Here is a 19,133-nt window from a genome sequence, read left to right on the forward strand (position 1 = left end):
TAGTTTTATCGATTCGTTACATTTCACCCTGAGAAAACACAAACAAAGCACTGATAAGTTTGACACGTAGAGTCCAACAAAAACCAACATCTGGAAAAAAAAATGCCACAGAGATGTAAACACGTTAAGGTTTGGTACACACAAATGTCATTATGATTCTTTTTTAGAGATGTCATTAAAGTTTTACGGCTCCACCCCAGAAAACACACTTAGTGAGTCATTCCACATGAAAAAACACTAAAGCATCTGAAATTAACTCCTAAATAACAAACAGACAAACTTCTTTTTTTTTCTATCACCAGTTTTTATAGAATAGAATAGTCTTTTATTGTCACGGTACTTGGTGGTACAGTGGTATTTAGATCAAAGGTAATGGAAACACAGCTTGTACAGCTTATCCTCTTCACTCTCCAATGCTGTGTTTTTTGGCCCATTTTTGATCTGAATTGTCTAATATTTTAAAACTATTCAGTCTGTGAGGCTGGCATTTCTAAATTAACTGCAATTTCTGTTTTATTTGGCAGCTGTGAAGAATCAAGTTACTGGGAACTTTGTACTGAATGCAAAAAGTGAAGATGCTGAAGCTAAGGTCTTTATTGAAAATGGTTTACAGTGGGAGTATTCTATAGAGGGTGAAAAGGAAACGTTAAAAACCAGCGGTCCTCTGTATGAAGGCATTGTGGTTCTGGTGAGAGACTGGATTTTTAATTACTCATTTTCTTTAGCCTTGTGGTTCATCTTAAAGATGTTTGAATACTTGTTTCTTTCTTTATAAACAGGTCATTCCCCAAGAGGAAGATGTGAAAATTAGTTTGACATACAAGTATATCATACACGAGGATTTACTCCCACTTATCACCAACAACAATGTACTTCTTACTGAACTGGACACGTATGAGTGGGCGCTGAAGAGCTGGTCTCAGTGCTCCAAGCCTTGTGGTGGAGGTGAGTGTCGTTGACTTTAGATGGAAGAAGGAACCATTTAGAAGGTCATAATATGGGATAAAGTTAGCATAGCTACTGCTCCAACAAGATCATTTGGAAAAATCCTTTGAGAATACAATACCTAATCTACTAACTGTGGTTTTTCTTTTAAAATGCTAAAATATATTTTATATGCATGTTTTAGAGGTTAGTATCCTACTCAAGTAGAAGTACTGTTACTTGATTGAAATTGTACTCAGGTGCAAGTAGCTCAATTAAATAATACTCAAAGTAAAAGTTACTAGTTACTTTCACCCCCACGTTTATTGTTGGTAACAAATCTCGGTACAGGTCCCTTGCATACAGTAAACATCTCGTGTAGAAACTTAAAAAAAGAGACCAAATCTACCACAATTTGAACTTTATTTATTTTCCACAAAGGCATCTGTAGAAAATAAAAGGTTTGACAAAATGTACAAATATTAAAAAATAAAATAAAATAATACCAATAAATTCAGTTCAAAATAAAAAAAAATAATTCTTAGTCTCTAAGTATAGATACAATTAAGAATAATAAAACTGAAAAAATAACCAGCATTCAATGGCGCCATGCATTAGGTTTAATCTGATTGGTCGCCTATGATCTGATGTGATGCATTTGATTGTTGTCTAGTTATTTCAGTATTTTGAAGTTTCACAATGTCTGTTGATCATTTTAATACAAAAAATAATAATTTACTCAGTAACGGTTGGGTGTAGAAATGTAACAAATTACTTCTTTTAAAACGTACATAAGTACAAGTAAATTTACTGATTTAGAAATACACTCAAAAAAGTACAAGTATCCATAAAAGCAACTAAATTACAGTAACATAAGTGATCCATTACTTTCACCTCTACTAGGCATAAAGTACACAAAATATGGATGTAGGAGGAAGAGTGACAGTCGTTTGGTGCATCGCAACTTCTGTGAAACCAGCAAAAAACCCAAACCCATCCGTAAACGCTGCAACGTCCAGGAGTGCAGCCAGCCTTCGTAAGCATCAGGGACACTTTGCCACGTTTTCCTAGTAGAACGAGCATTACATTGAGGAGGTTTAAAGTGAGTGTTGTGCTGACAGGTGGGTGATGGAGGACTGGAGCCCCTGCAGTAAAACCTGTGGGAAGCTGGGCTTTCAGACCAGAGTGGTGCAGTGTATGCAGGAGCTGCTCAACGGCACCAGCAGGACTGTTCACAGCAAACACTGCACCGTAGAGCGTCCAGATACGAGACGAGCCTGTAACCATAGCGCATGCCCCGCCCAGTGGAGGACAGGGGCGTGGTCTCAGGTGAGAAAGGTCACGATGTTTCATCAAACCTAAAGCTGCTGGAGACGATCCTTTTTTATCAGATAAAGACGTAGTGTAGGCCTCGTGGATCAATGATCGAAGATCATTTTAATCGCATTGCATTGTGGGATGTAGAGTCCTGTAAACGGATGTATAGAAGTGTTTTTATTTAATTCTTACCTTGATTTCTTGTGTTTCTTCACCAGACAAGGTGGACAGAGATTTGCTTTTTGTTCTAGTTTGTTCCCGGTATTCCCTGTGATATCACCTCACTCTGCAAGACATTTCATTTTGTCTAAATAAGGATGTTTCCGTGTAAACCGCAAAATAAACATCTGCCATTGTTTTGACTTTCAGTCCATGAAAACACCAGGAATGTGTTTGGAAGTGACTTCAGCTGAGTTTTTAGAGGCAAACACAAGAAATCCATCTATGGGACTACACATCCCACAATGCAATGCACGAAACTCATCCAACAATGTCAATAAGAGAGTGTTTAACGTGAAAATCAAAACTAACTTTTAAGTTTAAGTTAACTTTTAAGGTTAAGTTTAACTTTTACATCTTGGTTTTTTGAACAAATGACCTTCCATTTATTGATTGAGTAGAGTGGGTTGTCCATTAACTGAAGGGTTGGGGGTTCATTTCCTGCTCTATCCCAGTCATTGTCATTGTGTCCTTGGGCAAAGCACTTTACTCACATTGCCTCGTATGAATGGCAATTGCTTCTGTCATTATGCCGCAGGGCAACTGTGGCTACAGTGTAGCTTACCACCACTGGTATGGAAGATGTGAGTGACTGGTGTAAATGAATAATGGTTTCTGTAACTTGCTTTGGGTCTACAGTGCTATATAAATCCAAGTCATTATTATTATTATTATTATTATTATTATTAGACCTACACAATGTGTTTATCTTCAACAATTTTCGGCGTATGTTCATTAAATTATGAAACACAATAGGATGACATTTTCCTTTCACCACAATAAAAGAGCAGAAAAACAAGGATTGCAGCGTATTGATTTTGTAATTTATTTTTTTAATCGCTGATTTAAAATTCCACAACTTGATCTACTTTTCTAGGACGTCAGAGAATAAGCTTTAGTAATTATGTTCTTTAACACAGGAAACAGCTGATGGAAGGACGCAAGAGGACAAATATAATGCCTGTAAATTAGTGACTATTGATCCATTAGCATCGACCAGTAGGAGAACATGTAAAGGTTATAGTAGGGCTGGGTATCACCAGCTATTAAGACTTTCTGTAATAATGCTTCACCAAAATATTGTTCATGATGTTTGTGAAAATTAACTTTAATCATTAAAAACTAAATGAATGCTGAAAATAGTCATTTCAGTGCTAGTATTACAGTATCAACTTCTCTGTAAACATGGACACATATCAGTGCTGCTTGACAAGCAGAATGAACTTGTTTTATGAAAACTGGAAAATTTCACTGCATATGAAAAATAAACATTTCAGTCAGTGCATTACCCTGACATCACTGGTCTCGTCCACAACAACACGCAACTTTTCTCACGGATCTTCTGTTGATGAGCAGGTGAAGCTACTCAGAGTGACTCAGCGTTTGACGAGAAACGGACAGAGTTTCACAGGCACAGCAAAGTTAAGCAGGCACTGGTCAGCTCTGTGTTTAATGATGAGACATTTAGGGTTTCAGGTGGTTTAGGTGGTCTTTAATGCAGCCAAGACGGGAGAAGGAGGGTGGTGCACCTAATGAGCGCTCCACAGAAACATTTCTCCATAAAAAAAAAATCATTCCTTGCCTCACGGTTTTATGCCAATTCTGTCCACGATTCTGTTAACATGGATTATATAGAGCCCTAAACTTAACTTGCGTAATAAGGGAAAAAAATAAGTAAATAAATATTCATATTTGGTGCCAGCGAATCAATAACGTACAGCGAGACGAAACCTTGCGAGATATTGTCATATCGATATTTTGCCACACCCTTTGGTTATAGTGTGTCCGCTTTGGTGTAAAAACTGACACAACTGCCGTGGTTGATATTTGATCTATTTTATTTTTCTAAAAATAAAATAATGAGACTTGTTGAAAGTTTAAAGCAAGCAATAAAACAATATGTTGGCCAGTTGCTGTTTATTGTGCTGCAATATTTGATTTTTCATGTGTTATTGTGTGTGTGTGTGTGTGTGTGTGTGTTGGCAGTGCTCCGTTAGCTGTGGTGAAGGGATTCAGCAGAGGCAGGTGGTCTGCAAGGCCAGTGACAACACAGTCGGGGAATGTGAGGGCGAGAAGCCTGAAACTGTTCTCATTTGCAAACTGAGCTCTTGTCCAGGTGAGATCAAACATCTGCAAATCAATTAGCCTTAAAAATATGTCAATTAAAATTATTCATCACAGTTTGACTGCCTCCAAAGTGCAGTAAAAAAAAAAGATTATTTTCTGTACTTGAGTTACAAATTTGGTAACCAAAGGTCGCTTTTTAATTGGCTCAGGCTGTCAACAGGTAATGATTGTTTGGTAAATGAAAGGAAATAAAAGCCACTTTTTTCCCTTGTTATTTTTTTATTTCTTTACAAATAACAGCCCCGCTGGTTTGTGCTACTGACTGTTTTCATGCTGAGAAACCTATTTTGTTTTACTGTACTAGTGAATATTTGTCCCAATTTCTGTGTCATGCCTGTCAGTGTCGTTGCATGACTTTTATTTTGTGCACTACAGGACAGCCAGTGTCTCTCACAGCTCAAACTCTGGAAAATTCTACAAACAAAGATGAAGCATTTTTCCAAAAGGTTCCTAAAAACCTGGTCGAAAAAATCTCTTCAAGTAAGTGTGTACACAAATTCAAATAAGTATAATTGAGATGTTTGGTAGCACTTTATGTGAAGTTTTAAAGATGACATTATCTGTAATTAGCATGAATAAGGTGTCATTAGGTGTTGTTTGCTAGATTATTAAACCTTTTGCTAAATGATGACACCTTTGGAGCTATGTTGGTGTTTTTTGGGTTAGGTGGAGGGATATAGTGGGGTTAGGTTAGGGTTAGGGTAACGAAGGGTTAGGGCACGTGTCAAACTCAAGGCCTGGGGGCCAAAATCAGGCCCTTCAGTGCATTCAATTTGGCCTGCAGGACAAAGTGAAAATGACAGCAAAAATATGAATCATTGTGTAAATTAACAATTAATTGAGTTGTAAATAGTTGTTGAAAGAACTCAATTTTTTCCCCAAATCTTGCAATTTTTTTTTCAAATTATTTTACCAAATCTCCCCAAATTAAATACACATTGGTCAAAAATAAATCAAAGGATATTTAAGTATCTGTCACTTATTGCTTAGATACTGTTGATGTATTCCATACTTTATGTTTAATTTATAACTGGCAGTGCAAACTTGGGCACATTAATGTTGGAATTGTTTTCCGCCTAAAACCTGCAGCCCATTTGTGATCGTACTGGTCCGTATTTGGCCCCTGAACCAAAATGAGTTTGACACCCCTGGGTTAGGGTAACTAACGACACTTAAAAAAGTATTGTGGAGGATGTTATTATGGCTTCCAATTTTAGGTGGATCATCTAGACTATTGGTCCTCCTAATTATTCTGACGAGGGGTTGTACAGCATAGACATACAAGCGACTAGTCAAGTGTGACTTAGTCGCTTAAAGTTGAAAAATTTTAACTTTTTAAGCAACTTCAAGCGACATCTCCCCCGTCATTCACTGTCTGTAGAGCCGAGACAGAAGCCTCCTCCCTACAGTGACATGGCTGCAGCAGAGGTCTGCAGACAGGACCTCTTGAATTTACCGGTGCAAAACTAAAGCAGTTATCTTCTTGAATCAACCCTCTCTCCCCACCCACACACACACACACACACACACACACTGTTCCCTGGTCATCGTGTTACTGGGGCAATGAAGTGACCAAAAAACGCCACTGTGTTCAAGCGACTCATCATGGGCGGTTGAAGTGACTACAGTCACTATAGCCGTGTTTGGTGTGAACGCATCTTTACCAGTGTTTATGTGTCTCGTGAGCTACGGTTTCAGCCATTTATTGAAGCTCACCATTGTAAACACAGCTGTGCACGAGGAAAACTGGGCTCGTGCACGCTCTCTCGCACTCCTTTAATCAGCGTTGGGACCAGGTCGAGTATTGCACACAGGCTGTTCTTTTCTAAACTTCAGGAAAATCCTCCTCTATACCTTTAATGACAGCCTTCATGACATATTATTCATGCTAATGGCAGGTGTCATGTCCTAATAATGAAAACCTTCAAGTCAAATGTTACCAGGTGTTTTTTTAGACTTGATATAAATCATGTATTTTTTCTTGTCAGATGAGCCATGTCTTGGAGATAAATCTATTTTCTGTCAAATGGAGGTTCTGGCTCGTTATTGCTCCATCCCTGGATACTATAAACTCTGTTGTGAGTCTTGCAACAAGAAAGAAGTCTTCTCCACGTACAGTCCTGACGTCCCCAACACCCCATTGGCCTTGACTGATAATCAGACCTCCACTGGTTCAACAAAACCAACTCTGACCCCACCACCAACCACTAAAACCAACAGTCACCGCTTTCTGCCCACAACAGCTGCCGTCACCCAAGCTTCAGAAACGACAGGTGTTGCCATGACTCAGCATCCAACCAACAGCTCCTCCCCCGATGCTGGGGGTAGAGATTGGGATGCAAAGCCTCTTCTACCTCCTGGGCCATCAGCACAGCCCACGTCAGACTCTAAGGAGCGCAGACCCAACAGCACTTTAGTTCCAGCTGCTGCCAGAACAAGAAGGGACGATTTAGGATCCGAGAGGGACTCGCGTCACAGGACCTTGTTAACTCAGAACTGAGCAGTGATCAATAATGTGAATCAACTGCTCAGTAAGAAGATCTCAAACACTCTGCGGTATTCTCCAGTCATGCCAGTGAATTTCCTACCAAACCAGTGAGGGTTACCTCGTCAGAGCTCTAGAGCGGACTGCGTTCTGTGCTTCAAAGTATGAAAAGGGACAATGAGAAGTTGTCCAAACTAAGGTGCTGTAAACTAACGGCTACTAAACGTGTTCAAAATGTGATGACTGCATTGATACATTCATGTTTATATCTGTGTACAGTTGTGTAAGCCGTTTCTTTCCTCAAGTGCATTAGAACTACTATTGAACTTGTATTGTGAATCTGAGCATTTGAGTGTGTCACCAGAATAATCAATAACCATGGCAATATCCAACTCTGTTCACTGTTAAGGCTCATGAAACAACATTATGGTGTTAGTTTGTTCAGGTGGTTCGGTGCAAGCAAATTTTCTTGCTTCTCTGCAGGAAAGTTATAGGTTCATTACCACCCATGTCCATTTTCTCTGAGGGGAAATTGGAGGTTTATTCTGTGCTAACATTGATAATGGATGGTTACTCAGATATCTGCTCTAAACAAAAACATGTTTTGGGTTTTTGACTCTAAATTAACCCCAGGAGTGGAAGTGTGGAGACGACTGATTACATTAGATGTTTTCCTTCCTGTTGCACAGCTTGACCTATCATAGATGTGTCCCAAGTTATTTAACGCTATAATTAATTCCCACACCTCAACACTTTTTTTTATCTACCTATCAGGGAGAGCAAAACCATTTCTGCTGGTCTAAACACATTAAAATGATTGACTCTTGTTTTAATCCAACCTATTTGGAGAACCTGAGTGGTTTATCTAGCATTGGATGCTTTAAGTCTGGCAGTGTAACGATGTCCCATGGGGTTCCTCAAGGTTCTGTTCTTGGACTCTTCGTACAGCACAAGTACATTCTTCCCTTGGGTCAAATGTATTAGAGATACACAAAATAATCTGCGTAATAATTTAGTTTGGACACCAGTGAAGACATTAGTGTGAAATGGACAATCCACTACTGCTAAATCTAAATGCAGATAAAGTCAGGACGAACTCGTATTAATTAGGGGTGGGACGATAGACAAAGTTCTCGATATGATGGCCTGGAAAATTTTGGAAAAAGACAAAAGAAATTGCAGTTTTTAAAATAACCATGTTTTTATTTGACTTAAATTGTGGGAATAGTGACATACTTGCCTGGATAATATATGAGATATACGTTATTTTTTAACAACATTGACTTTGTCTCTTGGACAGATGTAGCAGGTACCATCGACAATAGCTCTCTATTACATTTAAATATCACTATATAGCGCCCCACCCTTATTAATAATTACTCAACAAACTTAGATTAAAATGTTAACTAAAGACTAAAAGTAGTCCAAACTATTTTTGTCCAACTACTGGTAGTAGCTAACGTGAGTCAACCAGATGTAATCTCTGTGAGGTAAATTATTGGACTTTAGACAACTGAAACTAGAACTTCACTGAAAAGAAGGGTCAAACTAAATTAAATCTTCATCAGGGGACTAATACATTATTTTTTAATTAAATGTAAATGTTGAGAGAAAAGCCAGAGCCATATTTCATCTACTGGAATCCCCAAAACGATGGCCTTTGTCTATTGACACCTTCTCAATGTCAGACCATGAAGCAAAAAGAAGAAAACCTCAGTCTGATGTTTTTATACCTGATACAATACATATTACTGCCTATAGTGTACATTTCTATAGTGTAAATTTCAGCATATGGAATGGTCTGCTTGCCAATTGAAAACTACAGGAACTGTGTAAGTCTACAGACATTGTGGCGGGTGTGGGTGTGTATATATGAACATATACATACATAGAAGTATAAAAGAAATAATACCTATATATATACACACGCACATGTTACACTGGTGTTACATTGCAGTTTAATACATTAACGTGTTTATTGTATAATTATTGTATATATACATGTATGTGAATGAAAGCTTTAAATGGTAATATTTATTGAATTTTTAAGTGGTATGATGAACAAAGTAAAATACATTTCAATGAATTAAATCTTTGTGATTTTTCCAATATTCTTTTGAAACCTATTTGGTAACATTTTACTTAAAGTTTTCTACATAAGGCTGACATTACTTTGTCATTATTTGTCATTAGCATGAATATGGTGTCATTAAGCTGACATTCCTTAAATGATGACAGTTTTCTCTAAATTATGACACCTTTAGAGCTATGTTGGCAGTTTTGGAGTTAGGTGGAGGGATCTAAAGGGGTCAGGGTTAGAGTTAAGGTAACTAACAACACTAAAGGACTTATTCATGCTAATGACCGGTGTTCATGTCATTATAACCACAGCCTAATGTATAAAACATCACATAAAGTGTAACCACATATTCTGTACCAAGTGTATTAAATAAATGCCCTTGTGGATTTTTAGTATATCAACACATAAACAGATGATGGCTCTACCAGCAATGCATAATGAGGTTTAAGTGGCACAATGTGACAATAATTCCTATTAGAAAACCACTGTTGTCTGTCAGGAGAGCAGCAGTTCTAGAGTTGAAGCGTCCCACTTCTTTATGACCCAGCAGGGAAGACGGATGGTGACGATGACGACAATGATCATGGCTCCAGCTCATGTCAGTCTTTCTTTGGATGGACGTGCGGAGTGCGAGTCAAGCTGGCTGGGTGAGTTGTTGGCGAAGGTTTTTGGTGAAATCCAACTGTGCACGTGGCAAAGCCTGGTTTACAATGGACTTAGGCATCCAGCCCTATGAGAAATCAAATATTAATGTGCAGTTATAAAGTGTTCAATAACATTTTACTTGAAGTTTCATACATAAGGTTGTCATTATCTGTCATTGGCATGAATAAGGTGTCATTCAGTGTCGTTCGCTATGACGCCTTATTCATGTTAATGACAGATAGGTATCATGTCATGCTAATTACAGCTTAATGTCAGCCTTTATAAATAAAACGTCAAGTGAAGTGTGACCAAATGTTTTTTTCTATTTCCAGGGCCTGATTATTGTTTCTACCTCCTGAGTGTGATGAGTAGAGAAAAATGACAGTAAACATAACTTTTATCTATTTATTTTAAAGAACAGTTTCCAGTGTAGCTTTATGTCAATAACAGAACATATGTTTACCTTGACATCCATGTTCAGAAGCCACGTGAAGTGTGTTCTTGTTCCATTATCATTAAGAGCTTTTATGATGATGCACGTTGGTCCGTCCTCGGCTCTGCAGTCACACACACACGCACACACACGCACACACACACACAAACCTTTAATATTCACCAAGCATAAAACTGCACCTTATATCTTAGTTTCTTTATCAAAATCTTTTGTGAATTTAAACGCTAAACATTTGTTTATCCACCAACATAAAGCTAAATGCATGTGTTGATTTGTTCTTGGATTTACTGTGTATACGTTTCTTTTTATTAAACCTAATGGTAAACTTTTAAGAAAAGATCCATTTCCACCCTGTATCAGATAGTCATGTTTTTAGTGAAATGATTTAATTTAGTATGATTTTTCTTTTTTTCTTTAGGTTTCTAAAATCACTTTATCAAATGTTATTTAATGTCACTTACATGAGATAAGAAAGCAGAAGGAGACACTGAAGGCCACTGATTGTGAATGCTCTACTTTAACAAATAATCAGTTCAAATCAAAATGTCAGCTCTGACATTTTATTATTTTACGGATTAAAAAATGATATTTTTGGAGCGTGTTTAATTAGAGAACATGTTGATATTGTTTTTAAAGTCAGACATTTGTACCTGACGTAGCCTGCCTGAGGCGGGAACGAGTCCAGCTCGATTGCTGCTCCTCCGAGATACACTCCTGATTTTTGTTTGCAGCTGTGTCTGACACTTAGAAAGTCCCTCTGGCCAATCAGATTCCCCGCTGTCCCAGCTGATACTTCATGAGTCACAACAGTTTGTGGTCCGACATGTTTCAGAATCTACAGAGAAAACACAAAACTGTCCAATTAGATTAGCAGAGAAACCTCCATAAAGCATGTGACAACCATTGTCAATATCATCTTTCAAAATGACACATTCACATTTACAAACTTACAGTTAAATGTTTTCCTTTGTAAAAAAAAAAAAAACTTCCAAGATTCAAAGAATTACTATTTCTTGTTATTTTCATCTTTATGTAGCTTTTAAATATGAATATGTTGTCAAAGGGGAGGTAGGAGTAAGTTATACTATATATTATTATTATAATTATGTTCACATTAATATATATATATATATTTACATTTGGTGTATCAAACAGAAGGAGAACATTCACGGGGTTTAAGATGAAAACCCACTCACTTTAATATGTTGTATGCTCGGGTTCCACCGATGCATCTCCTCGACTCTGACGAACAGGATGTCGTAGAGCTGGTCCAAGCTGGCCTCCAGAACCGCCTCCAGTCTGAACACCTTCCTGCCTCCTGGCATCACTTTGCTACTGATCACATCTCCATTGCTCTGAAAAAAGAAAAGAACAAGACACAATAAGACATATACGTGAAAACGCCATTGTAGGATTTGTGATTTGTAGAGACACAGACGAGCTATTACCTCTGTAACCTCCACCTTCCATCCATCTTTATCTTCTAACATGTTCAGAGCTCTTCTCATTGCTTCTTCACCTTGTTGCTCATAAAACAGCAGATTTTCTTTTACTGGCTTTGTTTCATCTGGCCTTGGTTCTGTAGAATACACGACATAGGATACAATACATGTTCATTTTAGTATTTTTCTAATGCATGATTTTTTGCACATTAACATTGCTAATATAGGAATATGATTACCGCTCACCATTGAAATGCAAACCAGGTCGGGGTCTTAAACGCTGTTGGATTTGCACCCACTGCTGCAGGTGTGAGATCTCCTGGCCTATCACTGCCACTGCCCTGCGTTGGAGTCCTATATATATAAATATATATATATTAAGATGGAGTTAAATACATGGGTTTGAGGTTTTGTTGCATGTATAAACTATATTTTAGTGTGTTAGAATACAAAGAGTGTCTACCTGCCATACTCCTCAGATGTGGGTATGATATTCCACAGCAGAGCTTCACAACAGCAGGCAGCATGTCGTCTTCAGCAGTGACGGCAAAGTAACTGGAGTGTGTTTACCGCTTTATATGATCTGTGAAGGACACTTGAGCAAGATAAGGGCCGTAGACGATAATAGAACCCATCCTGCCTCGTGTCCTGAAAGCCTTGACAATACTTTCATCCAAGAGCAAAGTTTAATTATGCATTACATTTAGATTAGAATACGTGTGTGTGAGGACTGAGGAAGAAAAGCTATTCATTTTAAATACCTGAGTAATTCACTCAAATTACCACAAGTTCTGTTTTATATTTTATATATTCTCTCTCCCCGATTATTAGGGCGAGCTACAAACACTCTCACTTTGTTCTTCTCCTCCTCCTCGTGTACACTAGTTAAAATCACTTCTCCTCAGTTATTCATGAACAGATCAGGCTGAAATATAAGCTATAATCTATGGATGTGTACGCATCAACACTCGGAGCCCGATTTTTGATTTGGGGCCCAGGGAGGCCCCTAGGGGCCCCAAAAGAAAAAAACAAAACAAAAGTCAATTTCTCATTTATTTGCGAGTCAATTATTACGACAGTTGGTGGAACTGAATCATTGACAGATACCATTATATAAATGTGGCCCATTACTCTGTACGTGTCACGGGGGAGCCAGGAACTTAAAAACTCAGGAACGTGGTGTGTGTGTGTGTGTGTGTGTGTGTGTGTGTGTGTGTGTGTGTGTGTGTGTGTGTGTGTGTGTGTGTGCGTGTGTGTGCGTGTGTGTGCGTGTGTGTGCGTGTGCGTGCGTGTGCGTGCGTGTGCGTGCGTGTGCGTGCGTGTGCGTGTGCGTGTGTGTGTGTGTGTGTGAGAGCTTTTTTTATAGGAATGCCTGGGATAGAGAAAGGGAGAGCACAGCTGCCTCTTATCATCCACAGGTGTCCTTGTGAGAAGGATTCATGACGTGAAAGCTGAACTTCACCTGCTGAACCTCCAACCGCAGCCACACCATCAGGAAAAGAAGTGAAAATCCCTGAGTGATGAGTCCATGAAATGCTTTAGTCTAAACACCATTGGTGAAAAATGCTTTTCATTTTTTTTTAAAATTAAATAAAACACAATTCTTGAAAACAAACAAAAATGCTGAATAGCTTTAAAGATAGAAGAAGAAAAAATAAATGATTTTTAAATTACTTTATTTCATCGTACACAGCAGAAAAAAACAACACACTTCAGCACTATAAGCCATTAAAGTCTCTATTATATCTATACAACTGTAAAGGAATAAAGGAGGAAGTTCAATCATCTATTCTACACAGTGAAAGACCGTTGCTTTCTTAATGTATGTGACTTAATCTTCGAGAGGAGTTCTTGTGTGGACCTCAAGGACCTCAGCATTACCGATCATTTCTGGGAAGAAAAATTGAGTCAGAAACACTTTTAACACAGGAAGAAAGAAGAAGTCGCAAAATTACTTTTTTTGAACCCATTTGTTTTAGAAGGACTTCAATACATTCCTGTTTAGGATGGATGGATGGATGGATGGATGGATGGATAGATGGATGGATGGATGGATGGATGGATAGATGGATGGATGGATGGATGGATGGATGGATAGACAAGGACAATACACAAATTATGAAGCTAGTTGGATGTACCCTTATTGAAATAAATCGAACAATGCATAAATCAAGTAATGTGGAATTGCGTTACCTGGTTTGAGAACGCCCAATGGTTGATCTACGTGATGTGAGCTACAGGGAAACAAATAATATTCCTATTAATTCATCAGCACAGGAAGCATTGATTTTGTACAGTCTGACCTAGTCTTTCTTGATTTCCTCCATGGCTGATCAGAGGATGGAATGAATGCAGGAGAGGATGCACATGGACGACCTGACAGATCAATGCTATCCATAGCCTGACTGATCATCCCCATCACCACATCCTTTTCTGTCAAATCACAGGAATGAAGGTAGATACAGAGTTTATTCCCACATATTCAAATGTTAAAGTAAAAAATGTAAACTATTGTTGACAGAATGAATTGATTGACAGCCTTTTGTCAGAGTACATCAGGAAATGATCCGTTCAGTCGACATTACATGTGATATATGAAATGGGGACATTTACATATAAGCAATATTTTAATATTATATAAGAAGCTAAAATTGATCAATCATCACGCTGTGCTGACAGCTCTTTAAATTACTCTCTGGTGTGATGTTCACATGTTGAATACTGATGAACGCACACAAAGTGCAGCAGAATTCCTCCAATTCAGATCTACTCATCCATGTTAGCTTCAAGTGTGGATTAAGCATCGAATTTATAGGAGCACAGAGTGACGTGCGTAAGAAAAGATGAGTGTGGATAACCTTTCCAATATCTGACTCCAAATGACTTCGTGTCAGACGAGCCAATCACAGCGTAAGATTACAGCCTGCACATAAATGAGCTTCGTCTTGGTTCACTAAGTGCAGTGAGGTGAAATAACAGCAGACTCCTCCCACATAGACACGGAATGTGGAGAAAAAATACATCTGATGCTAATGTTGTTCCTTTTGTAAAGATTTGTTTACTAACACCTGGAAAACGCTAGCCAATAATAACCTGCAGCATTAAAACGCTATTATTTCTGAGAGCTTATTGTATGTGCGAAGATATGATCAATTTTATTATTACTTCTGCTAACAAACATGCTATGTACAAATCTAACCTATGAAATAAAGTTTATTTAGAAAATAAAAAAGCAACTATCACTTAAAATACCTGCAAAACAAAAGACAAACGAGTACAAGTACTCACATTACTGTAATCAAGTAGCTGGGTACTTGTACTTTTTTTGAGTATATTTCTAAATCAGTAATATTACTTAAGTAGGTTTTAAAAGAAGTAAAGTAATTAGTTACATTTCTACACCCAACCATTACTGAGTAAATTATTATTATTTTTTGTTTTAAAATGATCAACAGACATTGTTAAACTAGAGAACAATCAAATGCATCACATCATAACCAACCAATCAAATTAAACGTAATGCATGGCGCCAAAACACCATTGAACATCGTTATTTTCTTAGTTTCATAATTAATAAATGTATCTATACTTAGAGCCTGAGAATTTATTTTTATTTTGAATTAAATTTATTGGTATTATTTAATTTAAAAAAGAATTGTACATTTTGACACACCTTTTATTTTGTACAGATGCCTTTTTAATTTTATACAAGATGTTTACTGTATCCAAGGGAACCGTGACACGATTTATTACCAAGAATAAATGGTGGGGGGTGAAAGTAACTACTGGTAGTAACTTTTACTTGTACTCTTTACACCTATTGTAACACAACAACAAGAGTATTATATCAGAATATTAATACTTAAAGACATACTCAAATATTAGAGCTAACATTGGTTATTAGTTGTAATAACTGAGATCTAATGATGAATATAATTTAATAATTGAATCTGTGTAGAATAAACTTTACCTCTCTGGCCTGCGAGCAAAAGCCACTGCTGCACCGAGGAAAGTGAGTCCGTCTGCAGAATCTGACAAAGTAACTCAAAAACCTGAGGAAAAAAGTCTTATTTAAATGTTTTGAAACACTTGAAGTATAGACAGATATAAATGAAATAATGTGTGATAGATGAACTGTTCCATTGGTAGTTTGAGCTTTCTTTCTGTTAAGCACCTTCCTTAGTTTTATATTTTAAAGTTCTTAAAAATTGATTTTTTTTTTTTTCTTGACACATTTTATTTTCAAATGTTTTTTATAATGTCTGCTAAAAAAAAAAGACGTTCAAAGGTAAGAGATTTAATTTATTTCTGTGTACCAGTTTTCTACAAGTTCTAACAAAAAAAAGAAGAAGGATATGGAATTCACTGGTTTAAAACCCTGTTTTATTACTGAAAAGACGTTTGTTTTAATTTTTTACTAAAGTACATTTAGTAGCCTTTACTTTTTACTTTTACGCAAGTAAGGGAGCAACTTCAATACTTTTACTTTTACCAGAGTCTATATTGTTGTAACTGTAAATGAACAAATGAATGAACAGTTAAATAATATTTCACCATCAGCTCTTGATCCTGGAAAAGTAGGGGATGTTTCCGTTGCTGGTTTGATCTCCGCCATGAAGACTTGGTGTGTGGAGGGATTATTCTTCCAGTTCCAGGTGAAGATTGAGTTTTTGAACGCACCCATGGAGCCTGCAATGGTTCCTGGAACCCAAAGATAGGAACCATTAGTGATTCTAAACCTATTCAGCCCACCCTTCAAAATAAAATGCAAGAGACTGAAGAATACCTAAAAATCATCTATAAGGGGGAATAAAGGGGAGAGATTTGGGGTCCATCCATAAAGTCAGTAAAATGATGGTCCATTATTCTATGAATCTGTGATAACCACATTTATTTATTCATCTGAATAATATCCACTGTTATCCAGGATGTTTATTATTATTATTATAGTCATCTTAAAGATGGAAATCCTGCTTTTAATCACTAATAAAATGGTTCAAAATGACCAAAAATGGTAGAAAAGGAGGTGAAATGGGGGTGGATGTAATTTAAAAAGTAGGAACAATTAGTTTAAACTGGCAAATAATGGACATGATGCATCGTGAATGTGGTTAAATTGGCAAAAATAATCATGAAAAGTGACAACAATGGGTTAACAAATGTGACATTAGGTGGAAAAGTGATGGAAAGTTTTTATAAGTGCTGAAAATGTCTTGAAAATGGAGAAAATATCTAGAAAAGGTCTCACAACCTCAAATGAGGTCCTGACCCCAATGTTGAGAACGCCTGTAGTAGAGATACAAACTATAATTATGCTATCAGATTACAGTATACAGTTTCTCGTGCACGTACCACTTTCTTGGCCTTTTTCTCCTGAGAAGTTAAACTGACTTTTGCAGCGAGTTCTTTGAGTTCATCCCTCCACGCTTCTGAAAACAGTGCTGAGAGAAACAGTTTACATGAAGTACATGTATTTAGAATGTACATCTATAACCTTACCAGATTTGTTTCCTCCAGAAAGGGTTTGGGCCTGTGGTAGTGCAACAGGTTGAGCTGCTGTTCTGAAGACGTGACTCTTAAGAAGTGGATGAGGAAATAATGACGAGGTAACAAACCAGTCGTCTCTCACTGAACATATTGGCCTTCCATTGAGACCTGTGGTGAAACATATTCACCAAATTGTTCCAATAAAGATCCAGAGACTAAAACCTGGAACATACTGTACGTTGGCTTTCAATTTTCAATGCTTAAAAAATTAACACTACTACAAAAAAATAATTTCCAGTCACTGCAAAGTTACACTTCATCTTTAATAGAGATTTTTCAAGCAACTTTTAATGTTAATTATGCACTATTATCACCTGAGTTGCAGACTCACCCTGGATGTGTCTCACCCTGTTGGGGTGAGGGTTGTGGCGGGAAAAGAACGAATGGTGACTCAGGGAACCAAAGCGTGGACAGCTTTTCGACATCATTGTAGTGAAATCTGCGGTGAGCGGCACCGGACTGGTCCCACAGAGGCTCCTTTCAGCACCCGTTGTTCCTCTGACACTGGGACTGTTTGCTGTCGCTGCTTCAAAGTGACAGCTCGACATGTTTTTACCTGGAAAAAATAGGTTTTTTAACCTCTAGATGTGACAGAAATTTGTTGTTGTTTGAAAGTTGTTTTTAAGCTGTAACAACACACACACACACACAGAGAGAGAGAGAGAAACAGTTTACTGTACTGTAATAAATTGTAAATACTGTTGTACGCTGTCGGGTTGTTCCTGTCTATTGTCTTGTATGTTGCAGAGCAAAAAAAAAAAAAAAAAAACTTCTAAAAGATGAAAAAAATATTACATTTGACCTCCTTTGCTATGAATGGTTTAGGCTTTTATGACGTATTTTTGGTCTCACATAAAATACAATAAATTGAGTAGAAAAAACAATTAAATCATTACAAATAACTACTGGTACTTACCTTTAAAAGCACGCTTCAGCTGTAACCCTTTGGTATGAAGTGCTCTGTGTTGCTTTTCGTTGCTTAGAGACTACACATGAAAACAATGGGACGTTGTTTCCTGAGGGGTTTAAAAAAAAGTGAAAAATAAAAAATGCATAAAGAAACTCTAAGTTTCTTCATCTTCAAAATAAATAAGAAAAAAGTATTTGTATTTGTATTCATTCCTAGTCAAATCAATTGTTAATTCACCTAAATGTAGCTATTTTCTAAATTATATTTATAGATATAAAGTAAAATATATGGACATTTTCAATTTAACTCCTATGTATTTAATTTGAATGTTCACTCTCCTTTTTAAGCCTTGTATTATAAGTGACTAATGTTATTGACTATGTATTTTAATACTGATTCTAGTTGTTTCATGAACTGCTGCGTGTGCCTTATGTCCTGTTGCCTCCATTTGCATTCCCACTTTAGCTCTGTCGCACATGAACTCTTTTTTGCTTGTTTGTTTTGGTGTCTTATTCCTGCTGATGCAGCAAATGTAGTGTAATGTTTATTGTGATAATCAACTAGTTTTACCTATTTCCAGGGTGCCTATTGTACATCTGGCCTCGGACTACAGATGAAAACTAGCCTTTTGTCTAACTCTGGTTGATTCTACAGTTCAGCTGTTGTGTCAAAATGCACTGTCCTTATAAAAAATAAAATAAACTTACACACACACTTTACATCACAATATTAATGAGTGCTTTTTCCCCAAAATGAGAATCTGAAATTTGCACAGCTCTCTGAAAAGGACAACCTTGATTTATTGGCGGCACCGAGGATGAAATAAACATCTGTGGCATTGAGATAATCACAAGCTACAGTGTTGGTGATATTGCATCATTTGAAGATGATGTCTGGGAGAAAGGCTTCTTATTTTTCCCCAATTTCACTCGCAGTAAGATAAATAATCAGCAGAATGATTGCAAGTTACAATGTTCCCCTAG

General features: G+C 37.2%; 3 protein-coding genes across 4 annotated transcripts in view; 1 reads left to right on the forward strand and 2 right to left on the reverse strand.

Annotated features, from left to right (window-relative positions):
* Positions 1 to 9,163, forward strand: part of adamts14 (ADAM metallopeptidase with thrombospondin type 1 motif, 14) — a 49,170-nt gene extending 40,007 nt beyond the window's left edge. For both annotated transcript variants that reach the window (XM_028475340.1, XM_028475341.1), the window contains exons 16-22: positions 525 to 688; positions 780 to 945; positions 1,828 to 1,960; positions 2,046 to 2,253; positions 4,447 to 4,576; positions 4,963 to 5,067; positions 6,576 to 9,163. In XM_028475340.1, coding sequence (XP_028331141.1) covers positions 525 to 688; positions 780 to 945; positions 1,828 to 1,960; positions 2,046 to 2,253; positions 4,447 to 4,576; positions 4,963 to 5,067; positions 6,576 to 7,087 — 1,418 coding nt within the window. In that variant the 3' untranslated portion in view covers positions 7,088 to 9,163. The remainder of the gene's footprint in view (positions 1 to 524; positions 689 to 779; positions 946 to 1,827; positions 1,961 to 2,045; positions 2,254 to 4,446; positions 4,577 to 4,962; positions 5,068 to 6,575) is intronic.
* star2 (steroidogenic acute regulatory protein 2) lies at positions 9,133 to 12,228 on the reverse strand. The gene is made up of 7 exons (XM_028475348.1): positions 12,157 to 12,228; positions 11,940 to 12,047; positions 11,700 to 11,830; positions 11,448 to 11,606; positions 10,902 to 11,086; positions 10,261 to 10,354; positions 9,133 to 9,882 (listed from the first exon to the last, which is right to left on the reverse strand). Exons 1-7 carry the CDS (start codon positions 12,218 to 12,220, stop codon positions 9,787 to 9,789), a joined length of 837 nt encoding a protein of 278 aa, XP_028331149.1. The 5' UTR covers positions 12,221 to 12,228; the 3' UTR covers positions 9,133 to 9,786.
* A 1,296-nt stretch (positions 12,229 to 13,524) lies between these two features.
* On the reverse strand, positions 13,525 to 17,788 carry tbata (thymus, brain and testes associated). The gene is made up of 8 exons (XM_028476831.1): positions 17,572 to 17,788; positions 17,193 to 17,348; positions 17,046 to 17,134; positions 16,248 to 16,394; positions 15,664 to 15,745; positions 13,997 to 14,126; positions 13,887 to 13,927; positions 13,525 to 13,583 (listed from the first exon to the last, which is right to left on the reverse strand). Exons 1-8 carry the CDS (start codon positions 17,786 to 17,788, stop codon positions 13,525 to 13,527), a joined length of 921 nt encoding a protein of 306 aa, XP_028332632.1.
* Positions 17,789 to 19,133: the final 1,345 nt, after the last annotated feature.

The sequence above is a fragment of the Gouania willdenowi genome, chromosome 19 (assembly GCF_900634775.1).
Source record: "Gouania willdenowi chromosome 19, fGouWil2.1, whole genome shotgun sequence".
NCBI lineage: Eukaryota > Metazoa > Chordata > Actinopteri > Blenniiformes > Gobiesocidae > Gouania > Gouania willdenowi.

Coding starts and splice junctions, on each gene's coding strand:
- star2 (XM_028475348.1), bottom strand. CDS start 12,220: ATGCTGCCTGCTGTTGTGAAGCTCTGCTGTGGAATATCATACCCACAT. Junction 12,048..12,156: donor ACATCTGAGGAGTATGGCAG/GTAGACACTCTT, acceptor TTATATATATAG/GACTCCAACGCAGGGCAGTG. Junction 11,831..11,939: donor ACCTGGTTTGCATTTCAATG/GTGAGCGGTAAT, acceptor TGTATTCTACAG/AACCAAGGCCAGATGAAACA.
- tbata (XM_028476831.1), bottom strand. CDS start 17,788: ATGTCGAGCTGTCACTTTGAAGCAGCGACAGCAAACAGTCCCAGTGTC. Junction 17,349..17,571: donor CAGGGTGAGACACATCCAGG/GTGAGTCTGCAA, acceptor GTTTCACCACAG/GTCTCAATGGAAGGCCAATA. Junction 16,395..17,045: donor AGAAAAAGGCCAAGAAAGTG/GTACGTGCACGA, acceptor TTTGGGTTCCAG/GAACCATTGCAGGCTCCATG.